General features: G+C 31.0%; 3 protein-coding genes across 7 annotated transcripts; 1 reads left to right on the top strand and 2 right to left on the bottom strand.

Annotated features, from left to right (window-relative positions):
• Positions 1 to 1,160: 1,160 nt before the first annotated feature.
• LOC107460392 (uncharacterized) lies at positions 1,161 to 2,154 on the top strand. The gene has a single exon (XM_016078752.3). The coding sequence runs from the start codon at positions 1,227 to 1,229 to the stop codon at positions 1,929 to 1,931; it is 705 nt and encodes a 234-aa protein (XP_015934238.1). The 5' UTR covers positions 1,161 to 1,226; the 3' UTR covers positions 1,932 to 2,154.
• Positions 2,155 to 2,335: 181 nt separating this feature from the next.
• Positions 2,336 to 5,875, bottom strand: LOC107460371 (oxysterol-binding protein-related protein 4B). Of its 2 annotated transcripts, none has more exons than XM_052261709.1 (7): positions 5,008 to 5,110; positions 4,674 to 4,846; positions 4,175 to 4,420; positions 3,690 to 3,786; positions 3,267 to 3,549; positions 3,089 to 3,191; positions 2,336 to 2,780 (listed from the first exon to the last, which is right to left on the bottom strand). In XM_052261709.1, exons 2-7 carry the CDS (start codon positions 4,836 to 4,838, stop codon positions 2,526 to 2,528), a joined length of 1,149 nt encoding a protein of 382 aa, XP_052117669.1. In that variant the 5' UTR covers positions 4,839 to 4,846; positions 5,008 to 5,110; the 3' UTR covers positions 2,336 to 2,525. The 2 variants fall into 2 exon arrangements, with proteins under 2 accessions (XP_052117669.1, XP_015934228.1); XM_016078742.3 differs by lacking the exon at positions 5,008 to 5,110 and adding an exon at positions 5,729 to 5,875 and having other exon boundaries at positions 2,339 to 2,780; positions 4,674 to 4,832.
• A 699-nt stretch (positions 5,876 to 6,574) lies between these two features.
• LOC107460398 (subtilisin-like protease SBT2.6) lies at positions 6,575 to 11,698 on the bottom strand. Of its 4 annotated transcripts, none has more exons than XM_052260124.1 (12): positions 11,301 to 11,698; positions 11,148 to 11,187; positions 10,808 to 11,016; positions 10,316 to 10,460; positions 9,818 to 10,212; positions 9,457 to 9,552; positions 9,299 to 9,371; positions 8,828 to 9,113; positions 8,049 to 8,374; positions 7,669 to 7,936; positions 7,308 to 7,589; positions 6,575 to 7,194 (listed from the first exon to the last, which is right to left on the bottom strand). In XM_052260124.1, exons 3-12 carry the CDS (start codon positions 10,981 to 10,983, stop codon positions 6,788 to 6,790), a joined length of 2,454 nt encoding a protein of 817 aa, XP_052116084.1. In that variant the 5' UTR covers positions 10,984 to 11,016; positions 11,148 to 11,187; positions 11,301 to 11,698; the 3' UTR covers positions 6,575 to 6,787. The 4 variants fall into 4 exon arrangements, with proteins under 4 accessions (XP_052116084.1, XP_015934259.1, XP_015934251.1 ...); XM_016078773.3 differs by having other exon boundaries at positions 10,808 to 11,054; positions 11,148 to 11,228; positions 11,381 to 11,698; XM_016078765.3 differs by having other exon boundaries at positions 11,148 to 11,228; positions 11,381 to 11,698.
• Between the last annotated feature and the right edge of the window lie 4,878 nt (positions 11,699 to 16,576).

Raw genomic sequence — 16,576 nt, 5'->3', positions numbered from 1 at the left:
GTCGTTGCTTATTCTCCATTTCCCTTTTGGCAACAAGCTAAGCTTTCTTATTCTACTAATAAAATAATGCACAATAATAATAATAATAATCATATAAAGCCTATCAAAAATATTATTTATATATCAAAATCAGTTATTTGTAATGTATATTTATATTTTAATATATATTTTATATTTTAATAATTAATTTTAATAATTATTTTTAGTGTACAAATAGCATAGTCTAAAACCTAATTATGAAACCACATGTTGATATATGCAAGTTGCACAAAAAGAAAGGTAGCCTTTCGTGTCACTGATTGGTGCATGGAGGTAGATATACATACAGACAAAGTCAGAAGAAAAAGCCATCCATTTCATTTTCCAAAAAGGAAAATTTTATCCACTTTATCTATCCATTCAAAATATCAAATAATTAATAACACTAAACCTACTGTTTGTATATCTAAAAATAAGCCTTATATTTAATTTTAAATAGTATTTAAATGGTAAAAGTGTATAATATCAAGAATTCAAATCCAAAAATGATATGCATACTAAAATCAATCAATTATATTAGTTATTATATATTTATATATAAATATATATCATTTAATTTATTTTTAATATATATTTTATATTTTAAGATATATTCTATATTAGTAACTAATTTTATTATTATACACTTAGTATTATTCATCTGAATTTTACCTTGAGTATAAAATTTGAATTTAATTTTGATGAACTGTCACACGTATATCTAATTATATAACGCCACGTTAACAAAAATAATTATCTTTTATATTGATCGCATGAATGATTATTTAAAAAAATGGTTGTGATTGCACGACAATATAGATCGTGAATGCATCAAAATTTACAAAAATATTATATACATACTAATATATATTTTATGGTAGAGACTCACGTACATTTATTTTTATGTGAAGTTAATAGTTAAGAACCGTTAGATAATTTGATAGATTTGACTAAATTATAATCTAACAATTCTTAACTAACTGGATGTGAGTTTTCACCGTATTTTATTTAATAGTTAATATTTTTTATACACTAACATGTTGATAAGTATATATTTTCAGTCTAAAAAGTCAACGGCCTCCATAGTTTTCTATCATATGTAAGCCGAATAGGCATCACTATAAAACTCAACACTCAATAGAACTTTTTTGTGAAATTAAAGAATCATCAATTCATCATATCAGTTATCAGAGAGAAGAAAGAAAAAAATGGGGGCTTGTTTTTCTTGTGGAGCAAGATCATCCTCAAATTTCAAGAGCATCCGTGTGGTTCATCTGAATGGACATGTTGAAGAATTTGATGAACCAATCTCAGCAGGACAAGTTATTTTTGGTGTAGGCAGCAGCACAAAGCAGTACTTTGTTTGCACAGCAATTCAGCTTCTATCATCTTGTTCATCTTCAATGTCATTGAAGGAAGATGCACAACTTCAACCTGGTCAAATTTATTTCATGCTTCCATATTCAATTCTTCATGCTGATGTTTCCCCTGTTGACTTGGCTTCACTTGCTAAGAGGCTCAATGCAATTGCCAGAACAAGGCCATGTTTGGATTATAGTAGTAATAATACTAATAAAAATAAGTCCATGAAAGAAGGTTTTTTGTCTTGCCAAACACAGGTTTGGAATCCTATTATTACTTCTTCTCCTTCAAATAGTGTTGTTGGGGTGATGGGTGAAGAAAAAGGGAGTGTTTATAGGGTGATGCAGCAGCCATGGAAGCCTATCTTGGACACTATAAAGGAGAAATCATTTACAAAGAGAAGTGAATCGGATTTGCAGGAGAATGGTTCTCTGATATCATCTTTTACATGGAGAAGTGAATCTGACTTGCAAGAGAATGATTTGTTTTTGCAAGAGATTAATGGATCAAGACAACCAGATAGGAAGAGGTGCATAAAGTACATGTCATGATATATAATACTATAAATTTCCTTGTTTACTCTTTCTATATATTCCTTGTAATCATTTTGACATTTTTTAATACATCCATAAATCAATGTATTTGCTACCAATATATTGGTTAATGTCTTAGTGTCTTACAACTGTATTGATTTATGAATGTAATAAAACATTTCAAAACTACTATTAATATGGAATTGAAGGAGTAGTATGATGCTGCTGCTGTTATTGTTTATCCTGCTAGCTGCTTGACGAGTTCAATAATGTCTTGTCGAACATGATGAACTCAATGAGAAATTATGGTGTTTTAAATTATTATTCAATTTTTTTATTTGATAAACATGCATAATATATACATATCAGGCAGAATTGTTCCATTTTGCAACAAAACAACTCGGTTAGTTGTTGATGAAATTTGACAATATCAAAGTTATATTCCATTTGTAGTTTGTAATTTTGCAGCTAACATATACTGCTAATTAACAAAGATGCCCCACTTTCATATTTGTATATTTTAATAATTCATTTTCGGTGTTTGAGCAAAAACTAAAGACATCTTCAAATTTTGAGCTATCATATGATAATACATATAATGAAGGAGAATAATTATTGTGCTATGATGGGAGCAGGAGGGACCAATTTATGAATTGGTGAACATTCCCAGCCAGCTTCTTTACTGTAAGACACCACAAAGTTCTTAGGAGTCCAAGTGTACAATCCTTGTGTCTCTCTTTCTCTGGACATGTTCCTCTGTCTTTCTTCCACAGCTTGTTTTGCTTCTCTTGCTTTCTCCCACTCTTTGTTTAGAATTGCTTGGCTCAATTCACCCCAAACAACTCCTGATTCTGTTGGCCACACACTCTGATAGATCAACACAACACAACATCTCATGTCACATTCAAGACACCATGATATGTACACCTAAATCTCTAACACTGAGTTGTTTGGTGTTTCTGTGACAGCCTATACATGCAGCTACCAGTCCAACTTCAAATGTATGCTGAATATTTAAAATAGAAGTTGCCTATTTTCATTTTAATTGTCTTGATATGTCAGCACGTGAGTTTGAAAATGTTCAAAGAGAAAGAAACATCATTTTCTGACTTGTGAGTACATTCATCATTAAAATAATAATATGATAATATATCTTTAGAATAGAAGTTAATTACCTTAGCATCTTTGACAATAGGAGCTTGGAGCTCTGAAATGACTTCTTTTGCATTATATATCTCTCTCTCCTTCCCATTATTAGTATCCTTCACTTGAACAATACTGCATAGTAGTGAAATTTAGCATAAATACAGAAAAATCAAACCAAGTTTGTGACACTAAGAAAAAAATATATACCTATCCCAATGACCATAAACTTCATACAAAACTTTTGTTGATGAAGAATCAAGGATTTGGCCTCTGATGTATCTACCATGTCCACCAAATAAACTTGATCTGTAAGATAACTTAGCCACTAGGCCATTCTCTAGGCACTTTATGTTAACATTGCCGACCCAATCAACACCAGGAACCGGAAGAATTCTAATGAAAAGATTAGGAGAATTCATTTCATATGTTTCACCATGGTTTAGGAGCTTCAGCTGCCTTTTACCAAGAACTTGAGCTTCAACTGATGTACCTGCATAGTTAGTTTGAGAACATTTCTGATTAATTAACTGCTACATTCAGATTATGAATTTTACTCACTACATATTTCTGATAATGAGCTTGTGCAGATTTTAGATATGTTCCTAGAAAATTGAAAGGGAATAAGATTACCACGAAATCTTGGAACGGGTTGCTGGCACCATATCATTTCAATGTTTTCCTTCTCATCTGTTGCATGGAGGGCTGATACAGGAGGGTTGTGTGAAACCTTAAAAGAGATGGAAATGTAAGAATCCTACCATATCTAAACTTCTCATTAATTAAAGATAAGCTCATAGCAGATTATACATCGATGTTCTCTAAGATTTTCAGTAATAATACACACAACATTCCTTAATTTGTTAGACCTAATAGAGTGTAGTGTCATACAAGGTGGAGACTAGAGACTCACAAGCAATTGTCTTAATGTAAAGTTAATAGTTGAGAATCGTCAGATGATTTGACATGCTTGACTAAATTACAATCTAACGATTTTCAACTGTCAACTTCAAATGAAAACAATTACATGTGAGTTTCCACTGTCATACGATCTAAATCTCAGAAAAGTAGTGTGAAAACAATATCGCCAAACTCGAGGAGAGATAAATGCAATGTACCTGCTCTAGTAGGACATGAAGATTTCCTTTTGAGACATGGTGAGTCTCTCCAAGAATAGGATTATAGGGTGCAATCCCAAAAGGAGAAGGGCGTGTGGTGGATATGCTCCATGCCACCACAGAGGTGAACCTCTCCAGAGGACTCTCCCCACTGTTGCATCTGCTCAGCATATCCAAACCTGTGCTATACACTGATTCACCATAGCACTGAAGTTGAGACTTTGGGATATTAAACATAGGTGGCAGCTGCATTATACATAAGCCAACATGTGACACAATTACACTAAGGTGTTGTTTACAGTGCCAAATGTAAGTTGCCAAAATCACCAAAGAAAGTAAGAAACATGGCAAGCAGTGCAAATTGTAAGATGCAAGACAAAGATAGTTAGATAGAAATACTATCATCTTGAGACAGTGTTAGTTGTTAACAATTACAGAAACACAATATGCATTGTTTTAAGTTGTTTTAGTTAAAGTAAAAATGCATGAGAGAACTTGCCTGGAATTTTGTGAGATCTGATCCTAGCCTCACATTTTTAAAAAGGGTTAAGACACGTTTTAGGAGACTAGGGGCTCCATAAGCTGGGTCTGAAACTGATCCACTTCCTAATGAGAATGGTTTAGTCAGAACAACTTTTGTGTCCTTCTGTTCTGCAACCTGCATCCCCACCACTACAAATATTACCTATTCATAGTTCTCAACAAATATGGATTCTGCAGTTTCACAAACTGCAGGGATGTTACACTTGCTATACCATATTTATACTTAGATTATGTTAGATAACAAAAGTAAATTCCATGAAATCAAAGTTTGACCTTATAGAATTACTTACATTCTTCGACAATATTATTTGAACAATTTTTTTTCTGAACAAGACGTTTATGTATCTTATTTATTATTCTGAAAATATACAAACACAAAAAGATGCTGCAGAAAATATGTTCAAATAAACATTTATGATTTAACAACAAATAAAAATAATTATTATTGTTATTATTATTATTAGTAGTAAGAGAATAGTGATAAGATAAAGATTTGTGCAGTAATAAGGATGGTTCGCTTACAAGCTACGCAACCATTTTGAAAATAGACATGAAGTGAAAATGGTTAATTGGAGAATGGAGATTAAACAACTAAGCTTGCAGTTGCACGTGTCCATCGTGCACTACATTATATATTTACTTAATTAACAGTAATACTAAGTAATCATTTTTTCTCTTAAATTCTAGATTCTAAATTATAAACGCTTCATCCTATACCCTAAATCATAAATTCTAAACTCTAAAGTTGACTAACGTTGACTAACTAAAAGTTGCTTTCTATGCTTTTTCTTTAACTAATTAATCATACATTGAAATACAAAGTTATAAAACTCATCATCATTAGCAATAATCGAATTTCAAAAGGAAAACAACCTTGTTGATTAGGTGACTGCCGGAAAAGTGAAAACCGCCACTAATTCTGATATACGTAAACGTGAAAACATATACTTACCCACACATGTATGCATAAGTTAAGAGACATGGAAACTGAGAGAAAGGAAGAGGACATACCATCTCAAAATTATTGGAGAAGCTAAGGAGGAGAACAAGGAGAAGAAGCAGGTTTGTTCTGTTCTGCTCTGTTCTGTTCTGTTATTTTGAGACAGAAACTGAGGTGTGAGATCAAAGCTCCACTATTTTATACTCTGTATAAGTGTATAGCTACCTACCTAAGCATGGATTCATACTTTTAAAATTTTTTTAAGAATTTAATTTTAATATACGATCAACAGTCTTACATAATAATTATGTCGGATTCATGAATTTTAACGAATTTTTAAGTAACAAAATTTAAAAATTAATTATTTAAATACAGTCTTACATAATAATTATGTCCGATTCATGAATTTTAACGAATTTTTAAGTAACAAAATTTAAAAATTAATTATTTAAATACATAATTGATTGTATATATAAAATTTTTTTATATGAATAGTACATTAAAATTAAATTCTATTTTTAATAGTATAAAAGGTGATTTGTCTTGATTATATAGAAAAAGTGATTTGCTTTTTAATAGTATCTTTTCACGTGGATGGCTTTCACATTACAATTTCAATTCTCATAAAATAAATAGTGGATTTTTAAGCAGTTTTAGCTTGTTAACCTCCAATTCTTCAGTAAAACAGTGAACACTTCATAACAGATCATTGTATTACAGACTTCTATACATTACATGTGAACTACAAATTCCTAGTGCTGTTTTTGGCTTAGTTGCCATGGATTTCAACAACCATCACTTTAACTCACTATAAACTTTGGAGGAGGTTTTCATGTTAGGAATAGCCATTTATACCTCATTTGATACTTTATTATTCTGCAGCAAGCAAGAAACTATGGGGGAATCATCAAGAAGCATTGCAACAAATCACTAGACAATGATATATAAGCAAAACTTTATATGTGGAAGAAACTAGGAGCCACCCCCTCACCCCTTCTTACCCTTTACATCTATTAAATATTACATGATATTATGTTATATGTAGAAGAATAAATATAGCACCACACCTTATTCCCCACAAGTTATAAAGAATATTACAAACATTGCTTTTCCTTGATGATGGAACCAAGCTATCGAGGGTATCCATTTGCCAGAACTGGGATCCTTACTTTGTGACCTCTGCTACCTTTCATTAGAACCTCTCCGAAACTATAGGTTCCGGTCACTCTTCGAACGGTGAGCGTCACGGAGAACTTGCGTGATGCGCCTGCTCTGACGGTCATCGCAGGAGGGTTGACATCAATGGCAACAGCCGGATCCATTCTGGCTGTGATCATGTAGGTTTCTTCCTCGGCAACATTCGTGACAGTTCGAGTGACTGTTTGAGTTCTCACAAGATGGGAAATTGTTATTGATGGGGTGTTTAAGTTTGATGGTTTGCCCATTGTTTTGTTACATGGTGTGTGAGTGTAGTTCCTTATCTCATGAACATCAATGCCTGGTGTTGTGCACAAAAAGCCTAGATAATCCTCATATCCTGCAAAATGAATATGAACAGCCAAATTGATGAAGCATTTAACATTGTTTTAGCTTTCCTCCTTGCTCTAAAAGCAAAAGAAATTAGTTAACTTACAGAAGAAGAAATCAAACCTGCATCAAAGATCAGCCCAGGGTCCAATGCAGCTCTTGGATCAACATGTCCACTTCCATAATCAAACGGAGTAGCTTTAACAAGCTTTGTAGTTCCTGTTTCAGAAGCTTGTTGAGCTAGAAGAGGATTCCCTGCTCTATCTAATGTCGATGTTGTCGTCATCAAGGCTGATTTAATGGCAGCAGGGCTCCAATGTGGATGCTTCTGCTTTATAAGAGCAGCAATGCCAGCTATATGCGGCGCAGACATACTAGTTCCAGATATCATGGCAAATCCCTCACCTGCTCAAACCACAAAAAGTGCTTAAAGAAATAATATCATTTAAATTTAGTTTTTCTCTTAATTTTCATCCATACTTACCAACATAATTTGGCTCATCGGTACCATTTGGACTCCAAGCAGCCCAAATCAATGAACCGGGAGCTAATATATCTGGTTTGAGGAGATCTGCCTCTTGGAAGCTGAAGTCCTTTATATTCGGCCCTCGAGCTGAGAATAAAGCTACCTGTGGTGCAGATTTATGGAGGATAGGCATCAAACCATCTCCAATTTTACCTTTCCCTGTGAAACTCTTAACTCGTCCGGTCCAATCTCTTGGTGTAGAAATATTATAATAATCAACAAGTTCCTGAAAGTTGCAAATAGCAAATCACATTATCAATGAGGTATACTTGGTGATCAAAACAAAACCAAAATTGCTGATTAAAAAGTGGAACAAGGAGAACTAAATATAGGGGGACCTTTGAGTTTCTGACATCTACGATAACAATCCCAGGAAGGCCAACAGGAACTGGGTCAAATCTTGTTTCTGGGGAAACGTTTTCAACACAAAGAACAAATCCAACTGCACCAAGGGCCTTTGCTGTTTCTGAGACTTTCTTTATTGATGCTGAACCAGAAATGAAGTTGAAAGAGTATCCACAGAGAAGAATTTTGCCCTCTATCAGTCTCTTGTTTAGAAGTTCTGGTCTCTGGCAATCTGTGGGGCTGAACTTCATCACTGAAGAATCTAGCAGCACATCATTTGCAGCAACCAATGTGTACGATTCGTTTAAATGTGTAGCAGCTGCACAAGCCAATACAGGTGACAGATTGAGTAGTGATTAACTAGTGAGAGTATAAGGGAAACTAACTACCAACGAGAGAACTGTTCACAGCCATGTAATTATGTTTTGGGGTGTTAGCAGCTATAATATTGAAGTGGCCTAAACACTTGAGGGGGAACTAAAGAATTTACTTTGCAAGCGACATATAATTCATAGCTAAATCAGGAAATCCCTACATGCTAACATTTCATAGCACTTTGTGCATGATTTTGCAAATTGTGAAAAATGTATATATTGATCATAAATCTCCAGAAGATATATATTATGGTAACTAGTTTGATACAACTTTGCCTGTAAAATCTACTTAACAATGATAATGTATATACTATTTCTTTTGGTTTTGTATTCTTGTGGTGGTACACAACAATACAGGTTAATGTGATCAGATAAGCAGAGAAGCATAGAGAACTTACGTGATAACCCAATTCCAGCTAAGACTTTTCCATTTCCAAGGGTCAAATGGTTTTTGTATCTACGATCATCAATTGCAGCTGCTACAGAGGCTATCCATGGGCTATATGAAACCATTGTTTTAGGAAAAGGACCACCATTTCCAGCAGCCTGTGCAACAAATACACCAGCTTTCACAGCTCCAAGAAGTGTAGCATCAAAAGGGTTCAAAAATGTGGTTTTGGTGGCTGCTGGAGGACTGTTCGGTCCAACTGAAAGGCTGAGTATATCCACTCCATCGTATACAGCCTGTTGACTCTCCAAACTTTTTAATTAGGAAGGCTGAGATAGAATAACACAAAAAGTACAAGATAATCCAATAATGAAAGCTTTTAATCTTATATTTATTTACAGCCTTTTAAAAGTGCTTATGTGATAGAGTTCTTAATAAATAATCCAGATTTCTTAACTAGAGGAGTAAAATACTTATATACCTGATCGATTGCAGCAACTACGTCTGCAATAAATCCTCCAAATAATCTGTAGAGTGCCTTGTACACAGCAATTCTGAACACAAATACACCAAGTCTCTAGTGAAACAGGAAGGAGTGTAGTTCCTGATTTTTAATCAGTTAGGGGCATTATTCCTCACCTGGCACGAGGAGCCATTCCACTTGCTCTACCAAATTCGTGGCCATGCATCCTCACAGGAATTCCATTATTTCCAGCAGCTATAGAGGCTGTATGACTGCCAGATTAAGATGCAAGGAAAACACAGGAATTGTTAAGAGAATGCTATCAAAGAATATATGGCTTTAAGCACAACTCCATGAATGTTAATACAACAATACCATCAACTTCATGAAGGACTACAGTAAGTTGATTTCATGATTTGCTCATAAGCTGGAAATGACACATTATGTTCTCTTTCAATGCATTTTGTAGGCATGGTAAGGTCGGAGGGATTCCAAGGAAACAAGTTAGTAATTTTAAAGAAGGTAGCAGGGCCTAACCTTCCATGTCCATCTCCATCTAGAGGAGATGCAAGATCCATCGAAGGGTTAAATGCCCCGGCAGCTATTGCAGCTTGAGCAAAATGTTGTGCTCCAACAATCTTCCCGTTACAGTAGTTTTTTTTAGTATCTGGATCAATTTCACATTTTCCTCTGTACTTTGGAACTGGCTCATATGGTTCTGTGTTATGAGTTGCAAAGCTTGGATGGTGAGGATAGATCCCTGAATCCACAAATCCAATCACAATGTCTTCTCCGGCCCGGTCAAAGCCACCTCCTGTTGGCCACACTCCAGTTGGAAGCCCAAGAAACTGCGGTGTATGTGTTGTGAGTCTCTTCACTTTCCAGTCCCTCTCAACAGATTTCACTCCAGGTGCATGTCTTAGAGTTTCTGCCTACTAATATCCAGGGATAACACAAGGAAATTAGAGTGAGGAAACAAATTTAAAATATCTTACTTTTGACTTACATTAGTAAAAAGATAAGACAAGACTTCACCTGTTCTGGGGAAATATGAACAGCAAACCCATTTATCAGATGCCGATAACTATAGAGTTTCTTGTACGTCCCAGGTTCGAACAGCATCCCCAGAAGCATATCATGTTTTTTCTCAAGATGGTGAGCATATGAAGTAACCAATTCACTGGAAGAAGTTTATAATATTGTTGGTTCATCACATACTAGAGGAGAAAATAGCGTTGGAAACAAATTCATTAAAAACATAATTGATCTTGGTTCATAACAGAGTGCAAGGTGATTATTGTATTACTTTCCTTAAAGATAAGAGAGAGCATCAGCTGCAAATAAATTGTTCACGAGTTACATATAAAGAATAATTATCTAAACTTTCCATATAATTTAGATTTGGAAGGTTAATTTCACCAAAGGAGAATTCATCATATTAATTAGCCTCCTCAAAACATATTTACATGTCATTGGAAAAAACAAAAAATGGAAAATTCATAGGAAAATGTAATTGCAAGTACCTACCTATTGGTATCAATCTTCTCATCAGATTCAACAGCAGTAGCTTCAAAACCATCAATTCCACCTCCATAACTAATAACAGGTTCACCTTCAACAGTTACGATGTAAATCTCAGCTTTCACAGACACAAGAAGACCACATAGAACTGCAACCAGACACCCAAACTCCAACAACCTCATTGTGCCAACTCCGATACTTCACATCCACGAGATCTGTTTCACAATCCAAATAATGAGACAGTTGAGTTAGACTGAAAAAACAAAGAAAGAAGGTTAGTTCCATATCTGAAGCTGAAAATAGAAACACGCCATTTGAGTAAATCAGTTAAAGAAACAAACTTTACCAATGTGACACTGATCCGAGTAACAAGCTCCAGCTCACATCTACTCCAAACAAAAAGGAACAAAAAACAGAGCACGTGAAGCTGAAAATAGACACAACCAAACAGTTAAGTAATGAAGAAGGCGAAGCAAAGAATCAAAGCATAAGATCGTACCAAAAAAGCAGAAAAAGAGTGAAATCCAAAAAGTTTGATGATTAACACACACGCTAATTGCAATGAGTTGACTCACTCACATTGCAATAAAACACTGATCTTGAGAGATCTAACGGTGAAAGATGAGCATGAAGAAGAAAACAATGGCAGAGAGTGAAAGTGAAGAGTGAGAGTGTTAAGTTAGGGTTTGATTAAAGTATGAATTTGGGAGTGAGTGAGTGAGTAAAGCAAGATCATAGAGCAGACAATGACCCGAACATGATGCTGATGCAGAGAAATATTAGATTAAATTAAAGTTAATTAATTAAATAATTATTCATTATTTATCATGATTATGGATATCATTTTGTTTGCGATTTTATTAATTAATGAAATCATTGTTACTTTTATTTTTACTCAAATTAATCAAAATTGGGAGGCTGTGGTTTTCGTTGCATCTCGGAGAATTAATATATGGCGATGGAAAGGTGACATTCGCGCGCAGGCTGTCGGAGACAGTTGAGGTGAAAAGACGCTAATGCCCCTCTTCCCCGGTTGGTGGAGTTAACGCGTGTCCGAAATCATAGGGCCGGAGAAAATCAATATTCCTTTATTATTAATTAATTAATTAATGTCAGGTTAAAATTGAGTTGGAAACATATATAAATAAGAGAAAAAGGTAAATAGATATGTGAAATTAATTAAAAATATAAAAGTATTTTTTAGTTTTTAAAATTTGAGATATTTAAGTTATTTCATCTAAAATATATAAGAATAAATAAGTTTTTTGGAGGAATTTATATGTCTCGTTTTTTAGAAAATGAAAAATATTTTTATAATTTTAATTAATTGAGAATTTATGTATTTTCGAAATAAAAAATCAGGATCTATTTATCATTCTTTCTATAAATAAAAGTGAAACTAGGATACTTGTTGTTTTTATATGAAATTGATATTTAAAAATTATTAAATAGTTTAATAAGTTTAATTAAATTATTAGCTATTAATTTTTAACTATTAATTTTACATAAAAATAACTATCTATGAATCTTTATCATAAATAAAAATTAAAAGATTTTATCTAATTTTTTATATTTTAACGACTGTTAAAAAATAAAAATTGATTTAATAAGCATTTGTTTGATTTGCATATAAAGTCTTAGTCTAGTGGACAGTGGTGAGAATTTTTATCTTACATAAATATATTTGGATTTAAAATTTGATTAAAGATAACAATGATAAAAATTATTAGTGTGATGAGTATTATGATGTTGTAATATTTAAAATTGAGAGTTATATATTCAACTCATTCTTCTGAATAAAAAAAAAAAGAATGTATTTTATTCCAAAATAAAAATGTTTTAATTCTCCTACTAAAGCATGAGATGAACTATTTCAACGTTAATTTTTGCATGTTGATTTACAAATTCGGCCTTAAGATCTTGTTTAAAAAAAATTAGTAATATCTAACTTTTGTTCATGTGAACTTTCTGCTGAGAAATGATTTCATAGTATTGATAGTCAAAATTAAAAAGGACCCTTTTGAAACATTAATGTTCTTCAAAGTGGACGATTTTCTTTAAGGTTAGTGTTCATAGTTTATGATTGTTTACTATAACATTTTTCAGCAATAATATTAGTTGGTGTATGTGCATTTAAAAATATACATATAAATGAATAAAAAAAAGGAACTAAAACATGAAAGTTGCGAAAAATGGATTATAATTATAATATTCATACTTTCGGAAAGTGGTCTAAGACTAGTAAAAGACATTTAATTTGGCGAAGTCCATTTTCAGAAAATCACTATCAAATGCAAATTGAGGAACATGTATATATGGCCCACGACAAGAACAACATACATGAGCCAACACATGAAAATGGATTTATGATTCATTGTCATATGGTGTATATTGGGGTGAAAATGATTTGAGCCGAGTTGAGTTTTGGCTTAGATGACTTTGGTTTATGCTGTGAATAAATAGCCTAAATTTAGGTTTATTAATTTTTATAGGCTTTTTTTAAATTCAAATTCAGTTATTTAAAAGTCCGACAAGTTCACGAATTTATTTTAAAAGTCTATTTTGTGAATTATAATTTAAAATATTAAAATTTAAAAATCTAAATTAATATTAAATATATTTTAAAATTTGTCATTTATTATTTGTAAAATATAATTTATTTAAACATCAATCGTTAATCATATATCATAACCATATTTATAACTTATAATTATAAATATTGTTTTTGAAAATAAATTACAATCTTAATTAGTATTAATTATTATTTTTTATTTTTTTATATGAGCGAATAATTAAAAATTCAAACTAAGAATAGTTTATTTTTCTAAAAGAAATATTTTAACAAGTCGATTTAACAAACTTCGTAAGTTTTTTTTAAAAACTTATGATTTGACTTTTTTTAACTAATAAATTTTTTAAAAAATTCGAATCTAACTTATTTAATAAAATGAGTTGAGTGGAACTTAGTCTAAAACGAGTCCACTTCTAGGTTCATGTAACTTGGAACATTGTAAGATGTAGATAAATATTTACTAATTAAGTTTGGTTGCAATAGACAAAGGGGGTTCTCTTTCTTGAAATTGATATCATTTTTGTGAGGGTAGCACATGTGAGAGAGACCTACCATCCTTGTCTTTATGCCTATAACACCACATGTGATCAAATAACCTAAGGTGCCCCCTTATCCTCCTTAAGATAAAATAAAAGAAAACACATATATATGGATGGTTCTAACTAAGCTTATATATAATATATTAATGGATATTAACCTATTTAATAACAAACTTTTTTTTATAAATTAGACATAGATAATACTATTATACTACTACTACTATTAATAAATCATATATAAGATCATGGGTATTTTTAAAAAAATTATTATACACCAACTGTCTTTTATATAAATTAAATAATAATAATAATAATAATAAACGTGACGATAATTAAGATCATAAATATCTAATATTATGATTATGAGTTTTTGAATTTGAATTTTTGAGATAATAAAAATATATTTTTTGAAAATTATATATAACTAAAGGGATCTAAAAAAAAATGTATACTAAAAACATCCTATATTCCTTTATATAATAGTTATATATACTATAGATATATCACGGAAAGCAATTGAATATTTTTAATATTTTTATATATACTATAGTATATATCTATAGTATAAAAATACTTTGTTGGGCCAACCGTGGAGACTTCGGGGAGGAATCAAGTGAGAGAACATAAGATAAGAAGACACCACATCCAACTCAAAACCTTAAGGTGTCAAGTTAATGGATCTCTCATCTTATAAACTCCTCACTCTTCCATGCTTTCTTTGATGTGGGACTAACTTCAACACTCCTCACACTTGCAACATTAACAATTACATTATATAAGTGATTTTTGTTTTAATAAATGTAAAACAAATACTTTAAACTTTTAATTTTTTATATTTTTAATAAAAATTTTAAATTTATAATCTTAATATATAATCTTAAAATATAATTTAACTAAATCCAAAAGAAAAATTCGCGTATTATTATGCTTAATTAACTTATGCGACATGTCATGCAAATTAATTTTATAACTTGCATTAACTGCTTTACTTGTATTGTCAATAACAATTATATATTAAACTTAAATGTTTGCAAAACAATATGATGAAGCGAAGGATAAATACAAGAAATAACTAAATATTGAAAAATATATTATATAATCTCATACACAATNATTTATATTAAAAATATACTTGCATCCATTCTACTCTACAATATTTTTCGTTTTTCGACCATAACTATTGGATGACTATTTTCAATATATTATTTTAAAAAAATTTATTTTTTATTATGCTGTCTTATTTTTAAATATTTTTATATTTTATTTTTTAATAATTAATAAAATATAATTTATTATTTTTTTAAAAATTGTTTTTATTTTTATTTTTATTTTGTCCCAACTTGCTTTTTTGCCCCACTGTTTGTGACTTTATAAGTAGGATTATATAATCCCATTTCATGCATATACTTTGTATAATTGATTTTTTTTAATACATATAAATAAGGTTGAACATTCATCAGTAATATACTATAATTTAAATGATATAATTTTTTATATTTATTATTTATCTAAAAATTTTGAATTTAAATTTTACTTTTAACTTTAAAAAAAAATATATTATGACCCCTGTCAAAAAGATGGGAAAAGGGCAAAAACAATTTTTTTTATTTCCCCGAAAAGAAAATCTACTTTCATTGGCAGTTGATGATAGCTGTCTGGTTGAAAAATCTATTATTAGTGATTAGAATTCAAAGTACCATGATTAACAAACATAAGTGCAATACTACTTTCATCTATGTGAATTGATTACCTTTTTCCCCCTCGCTTTATATTATCCTTTTTATTTCACAAAAGTTTAAATAGTTTTCATGCCAACCATTCTATCATGCAATATTGCAATACATATACATTAGGGGTGTTAGCGGTGTTCGTGGTGCAGTTTAGATCAGTTTTGAGTCAAAAATTTATCTGATTCGAACACTAATTTTATTTGCGGTGCAGTTTGAATTGAATAATTTAAAAAAAAAAACTGATCTGATCCATTCCAATTTCACGCGGTTTAGATTTGATTGGATTTGCTATTTATAAATTAAAAAATTAAATACATATAACAAGTCTCAACATCAAATTTTAAATAATCAACAATAATATAACAAGTCTCAATAATATCTTAAAAAGCCAATAATAACATAACGATAGAAATAAAATTATAAGTTAGTTAAAATAAATAAATAAATAACATTTTGAACATAAAATATTTATTAAATAATAATAATACATGAATAATATAAAAATCTATAAAAAATTGAACATATTATAAGTATAATTGTAAATATAATAATAAAATAATATTATAGCACATTGTGCGGTTTGAATTGGATTAGATCGGTTATAAAAAGTATATTCGAAATCCGATCCGATCCAGCGGTTTGTAAAAAATAGAATCCAATCAAATCTGAATTAGTGCGGTCTTAATCAATTTTTGATTTAAATTAGATTGGATGAACGGTTTAATTTGGATCGATTTAAATTTGAACACCCTGATATACATATTTTGAAGCTAAGAAAATAAAAATTTTGTAACAAGATGAAGGACGAAGAATTTAATTCTTTAGTTTTGTTATTTTATTAGAATAATTTAATTATTAAAGTTAAAAATATAAATGAAATTAAAATATGATAAAGTCTCTCAAATTTAGAGAATTTGAATTGGAGGAGAGAGCT

The sequence above is a fragment of the Arachis duranensis genome, chromosome 1, assembly GCF_000817695.3.
Source record: "Arachis duranensis cultivar V14167 chromosome 1, aradu.V14167.gnm2.J7QH, whole genome shotgun sequence".
NCBI classification, from domain to species: Eukaryota; Viridiplantae; Streptophyta; class Magnoliopsida; order Fabales; family Fabaceae; genus Arachis; species Arachis duranensis.
The sequence above is the reverse complement of the archived record's forward strand: the minus strand, read 5'-3'. Positions and strand labels throughout refer to the sequence as shown.